The following is a 5,649-nucleotide window of genomic DNA, read 5'->3' as shown; positions in this document are numbered from 1 at the left end:
CATCAATCCAGAGGAAGTGGGTCCAGAGCCTCTGGCACTCGCCTCCCTGCATTCATCCAGGCATCAAGGTAGCTCAGTCCGGGAATCAGAACTCAGCCTGGGCCAACGACCACGTGTGATTTCAGGCAAGTCTCTCCCCTCTTCACTTGTGTGCCTCATTTTAATCACAGGATAGAAATCAACCTCTTTCCTTTCTAGGAAGTGGATTCTGCCTGGCTCCCTTGGGGCTCAAGTATGTTCAGAATTCAAGATATCCAAGAAAAATCTATTAACTTTTACGGCTCTTGGGTGGATGAGGCCGAATGGTCTCAGGAGATACTTTTCAGCGGGTGTAAGGAAACCCTAGATACTCATCAAGGGTCAGATTACTCATGCTCATCAGAAAGGGCTGGCTTGGGGGCAGGGTAAGGAGAATGGCCCAGGTTGGGATGGGCACAGGGCACCCTCCTCAGTCCCCGAGGGCACTGCTGCTGGCAGCCAGCCAGGTCGCCCCTAAAGATACCAGCCCTTCCCTCACCAGTGTCCGCTGGCCAGGAGCCTCCAGAACCCACTGCCTCTAAAGCTCCTGGAGAAAACCAGCCCAGCACCTGGAGAAACCGACAACATGAAATAAGAAGGGAGAAAGGTCAAAAGAAACAGTGGTGGTGATGGTGGGTCTGTTGGGCTTTGCTGGCATGCGAAGGGAAAAAGGCAGAGTGAACCACACTTGGAGAATGCTCCACACACTTGGTCCTGTACATGTATCTTCCTGTTCCCTGTAGGTGGAATCTCCCCAGGTAGAAAGAGCTGCAGCAGTGCACAGTAAGGAAGATAATCCCCATGCCCTGTGTGCATGCTAAGTCACTTTAGTCCTGACTGATTCTTTGCAACCCTATGGACTGTAGCCCACCAGGCTCCTCTGTCCATGGGGATTCTCCAGGCAAGAATACTGGAGTGGGTTGCTAAGCCCTCCTCTAGGGGATTTTCCTGTCCCAGGGATGGAATCCATGTCTCTTATGTCTCCCGCACTGGCGGGTGGGTTCTTTACCACTAGTGCCGCCTGGGAAGCCCTCCCCAGACCCTGCCTGCACTTGTCACTCAGTCCTGTCCTACTGTTTGCGACCCATGGACTGTAGCCTGCCAGGCTCCTCTGTTCATGGGGGTCCTCCAGGCAAGAGTACTGGAGTGGGTTGCCATGCCTTCCTCCAGGGGATCTTCCCAACCCAGGGATCGAATCCAGGCCTCCCGTATTGCAGGTGGATTCTTTACCATCTGAGCCACCAAGGAAACCCTACCAAGGTTTTATAAAATAAGGCCAACAGACTGTGAGTGACAGAATCACCTGGCTAGTTTTAGAGATGCAGATTCTTGGGTCTCAGACCAGTCCAAAAGAATCATTTTCAGAAGTGTGTCTCAGGGTCCTTATTCTTAATATTCTCCCTACCTCAAGTGTCAATGTGCATAGTCATCATTAAGCACTGCTCTAAGCAGCTGGGAGGTGGATGGGAAATGGGAGTCAGGTGGTTTACCAACCCATGAAGATAGAGCCTGTTACCAGCAGCAAAGGCCCCATGGAATTGGGGAAGGAATGGAATTTCCTCCACTGGAGGCCCTAAATACTTCTAGTCTTGAGAGTAAGGAGGGAGAAGCTGAGCTAGATGAGGGTAAGGTCGAGTGTGCGCGCTTGGGTAAGGGGCTGACTTGGCAGCCTTAGCTGCTTTGTCATGGCTGTCGTTTAGTCTCTGTCATGTCTGACTCTCGAGACCCCATGGCCTGCAGCCCGCCAGACTCCTCTGTCCACGGGATTTCACAGGCAAGAAAACTGGAGTGGGTTGCCATGTCCTCCCTCCAGGGGATCTTCCCGACCCAGGGACTGAACCTGTGTCTCCTGCGTTGGCAGATGGATTCTTTACCGCTGAGCGATCAGGGAAGCCCTAGCAAATTTGAACCCTGCCCCCGCCACGACCATATTACCTTTGCAGCCAGTAACCCAGCCCCCCACTTGTAGGCTACAAACAACACGGAGTACAAACCACAGCAAATTTATTACTCAATATCCAGTGCCACATCATAGCACCACCCGGAGCCCTCACCTCCCCTCCCCACCTGGCCCAAAGGGTACAACTGAAATGGAAGAAAAAAAACTAAACCCAGATCCCTGCTCCTCCTCTGGAAGAAGGGGCCTTGGCCCTGGAAACCCCTTTCCACAGGTCCCAGCGGGCAGGAGATCAGATCCCTCCATGCCCAGAGAGCGGGGCTCCAGGCTCCCAGAAGAGAGAGAACATGCAGGCAGGAGCAGTGGCCTGTGTCTGCGGGGGAGGAGGAGCTGGGAGGGAAGGGCACTGCCTGAGGAGTCCGGGAGTCTGGTCCTCCCGGGATGATGCACGCGGGAGCTTCCGGGCAGCAGGGGCCGGCCCCTGGCTGGCTAGCGCTTCGACAGCTCATGGGACAGCCAGTCCAGCCCGTCGTACAAGCCTGTGCCTTGGGTGGCACAGGTGGCCTGGACGTACCACTGCAGGGAGGGGGAAAGAAAGAGGTCAGCAAGCAGGGAAAAAAAAGAAGATGCCTTTGTTTCCCGCCAGACCTGGGGCTTCCTGGGGCCAGGTGGGCCCTCACCGTGCGGCTTCGCAAGTGCTGTAGCCCCAGTTTGTCGGTCAGCTCGCTCACGGGCATGGCGTTGGGCATGTCCTGCTTGTTGGCAAACACCAGCAGCACCGCATCCCGCAGTTCGTCCTCCTGCAGCTGGGGGAGGTGAAGGGGGTGGGTGGAATGCAGCTGTGCATGGGAGCCCCCACCCCCCTTCTACCTTCTAGCATATTTGTGGGAAAAACAGAATACTGTGTCATCTACTGAACAGAAGACAGAGAGTTACCAACTGCTTAAGGCCATTTTGGCCTTTAGTCCAGCAAGGGTCTTTTTCTAATTAGACTACTTGCCCTAGTCAAAATGACATTTCCAAATGGCAAAACAAGAACTTAAGAGGATGTTTCCCTCCACCTGGTATAACTCCCCACCTCCCCACTTAACTTGTCAGACTCAGCTGTGAAGACAGGAGAGAAAATTCAAGGGAAAAATCAGTCTTATACTTTCTACCTGACCCTGATTCAAAACAGGGGGAGTTACTTCTAGTGACTGTGCCCACAAAGAGAAAGGTACGGCCCGTGAGGCACTTTCTGACTCTCACACCGGGGCACACAGACTTCTCTTCCCCGGGGCTCTGGGTGCTCACCATCTTCTGGAGTTCGTCAGCAGATTCCTGGACGCGCTCTCGGTCATTACTGTCCACGACGAAGATGAGGCCCTGGGTGCAAAGGAAGACAGGAAGGAGGAGCTATCTCTGGAGTCTGGGACACACACATCCTCCTCTGGACCCTTTGCTCTTCTGCCCGTCTTTAATTGTGTCGAAAGTCTGCTCATCTAGTAAACTTCCATAATGATCTGCAGACATTCTAGCACAAACTGGAGACACCCTGCAAGGGATGCAGCCTCTGCCCTCAGGCAAGCGGTCTAGCAAAAAGATGTGCGAGGGAACAGGGAAAGACGTGATGAGCCCTAAATCAGGCAGCTTGGATTCAGAACTCTGCTTCTAGGGAGAAGCAGAAGGTGGCTGGCTAAGTCTCAGAAGTATAAGGGCAATCTGAAGGATGAGGAGAGGCTCGCCTACAAATGAGGGTGAGAGGCTGTGAAGGTTTTTTCGTGGCTCAGGGCCAACACCTCAGCCTCCTAACCCTAACACCTCTTCCCCTGGGGGTGGGATAGCCCCAACCTGAGTGTTCTGGAAGTAGTGCCGCCACAGAGGCCGAATCTTGTCCTGGCCTCCCACGTCCCAGACTGTGAAACAGATGTTCTTGTATTCCACTGTTTCCACATTGAAGCCTGCAGATAATGGTACAACATATGAGGCAAAAGTACTGAAAGGAAGGAACTCATTAACACTAAGTGGATTCAGGAGGGACACAAAACCAGAAGGCAACGATCGAGGCCCCAGGGAAAAGAACCCCAAGAGGCCCGACAGTCCACAGACCGGGCGGCGCTAGGTCACATCCATCCCGCGCATAGAGATACCCTGACCCACTTCTCAGGTAGCAGGATCCTATGTCAGAGTCAGTTCCCGGCAGATAAAGGCCTGGGACAGAATACCGAGCAGATCCTCGGAAGGGCCCCCGCCGCGCTCCCGCTCCTCCCGACCTCGCCTCCGAACTCACCTATGGTGGGAATGGTGGTGACAATCTCCCCCAACTTCAGTTTGTAGAGGATTGTGGTCTTTCCAGCCGCATCCAAGCCAACTGCAACGGAGAGGGGCACAGGGATGGAGATGAGAGCGAGGGAGCCCCCTAGAGCCCAGGGAAGGGGAGAGGCCAAGACAGCAGATGCTGACGGGGGCGGAGAGCCCGGGCGCCTCCAGGTGCGCGCTGTTCTCTACCTTCGGGGCCTTGAGGGCTGTCGGGGTGGGGAGCGGCAACTCCTGCCCCCAGAGAGGGCTAGGGGAGGCGGAGGACTGAGGGGAAAGAGGTGCAAGAGAAAGGCCGAGCGCTCCATTTAAAAGTCGTCTCCAAGGGCGGGGAATCCTCCCTTCTTACCAGCCGGGCTGGGGCGCAGGGAGCTTCACCCCACCCAGGCCCGCAGCTCCGGGTGTCAGGCCCCGGGGGCGGTGCTGCAGACCGCGATCCACCCGAGCAGTGCCCCCCGGGGGGTTAGGACATGGGTGACTCGGGGTCGGAGACAGACACGGGTGAGCGGGGGCTGGAGGGACGCGGGGGCGGCAGGGCTGCGCAGGGGCCGGCGCTCGCGTCCGGGCCGCGAGCTTGGTCTGCCTCACCCATGAGGATCCGCATCTGCTTCTTCCCGAAGATCCGCGAAAAGAGCGCGGACACGGTGAGGCCCATGGCGGGGCCGGGGGAGGGGGCGCGGGCACCGACGCGGGGTGCGGGCTGGAACCGGCCGGCCGCTGGGGGATGGGGCGCAGCAGCAGCAGCAGCAGGAGGAGGAGGTGCCGCCGCCGCCTCCGCGCGTCCCGGCCCGCCCTACGTCACCTCGGGCCAGCCCCCGCTCTAGCCCCGCCCCCAGACATCAGCCCCGCCCCTCAGCCCCGCCTCCAGGCCCTGGCTCCGGAGGACTGAAGCTGAGCGAGTCTTCACCGCGTCTACGGCTAGCGCGCCAGTTTCAAAGATGGAAAGGGCCTGGGTCTCCCCAGGCTTCTAGCACGCCTGTCAGGTCCTTGGAGCTGAACCAGCAACCCGAGCGAAGCCGAGAAAAGCCTACGACGCTCCGTAATGGCCCTCCACTCCCATCTTCAGCGGCCGGTCGCCGGGCTTTGGATTTTTGCGTCCAAAGCACACTGGGCTCCGGTTTAGCTCTTGGTAACCTTAGCAGCCTCGACGGTGTGCATCACCCCCCGGGGGAGGGGAACGGAAATTCCGTGCAAATATCTTCCTCTTTCCTTTTGTCCTCTCAGCTCCCAGCGAGGGACTTGGAACGGAGCAGGTGGTTCAGTGACCGCAGACTCTCGAGCGGAGTACGCCACAGGTGGAGGAAGATTTGCTTCATGGTTCCTTAATACTCTAGTTTCAGAAATCCGCAATCAGCAGAACCACTGGAAGATCCCCAGTTTTGGGCAGCGTAGACCCTACTCCTGTATACTGTAGAACTCCGCCTTCTCCTAGAAGGCCC

General features: G+C 56.9%; 1 protein-coding gene across 1 annotated transcript; it reads right to left on the bottom strand.

The window, feature by feature from the left end:
- Window positions 1–2,005: 2,005 nt before the first annotated feature.
- On the bottom strand, window positions 2,006–4,997 carry ARF5 (ADP ribosylation factor 5). The gene is made up of 6 exons (XM_065938867.1): window positions 4,799–4,997; window positions 4,185–4,265; window positions 3,746–3,855; window positions 3,209–3,280; window positions 2,596–2,721; window positions 2,006–2,491 (listed from the first exon to the last, which is right to left on the bottom strand). The coding sequence occupies exons 1-6, from the start codon at window positions 4,863–4,865 to the stop codon at window positions 2,405–2,407; spliced, it is 543 nt and encodes a 180-aa protein (XP_065794939.1). The 5' UTR covers window positions 4,866–4,997; the 3' UTR covers window positions 2,006–2,404.
- Window positions 4,998–5,649: the final 652 nt, after the last annotated feature.

The sequence above is a fragment of the Muntiacus reevesi genome, chromosome 6, assembly GCF_963930625.1.
Source record: "Muntiacus reevesi chromosome 6, mMunRee1.1, whole genome shotgun sequence".
Classification (NCBI taxonomy): domain Eukaryota; kingdom Metazoa; phylum Chordata; class Mammalia; order Artiodactyla; family Cervidae; genus Muntiacus; species Muntiacus reevesi.
This window is presented reverse-complemented; position numbering and strand designations above follow the sequence as displayed.

What these genes read in the sequence shown, in the direction of transcription:
- ARF5 (XM_065938867.1), bottom strand. Translation starts at nt 4,865, where the DNA reads ATGGGCCTCACCGTGTCCGCGCTCTTTTCGCGGATCTTCGGGAAGAAG. An exon ending in GCAGATGCGGATCCTCATGG is followed by an intron (nt 4,266 to 4,798) that starts GTGAGGCAGACC and finishes TCTCCGTTGCAG; the next exon opens with TTGGCTTGGATGCGGCTGGA. An exon ending in AGCACTTGCGAAGCCGCACG is followed by an intron (nt 2,492 to 2,595) that starts GTGAGGGCCCAC and finishes CCCTCCCTGCAG; the next exon opens with TGGTACGTCCAGGCCACCTG.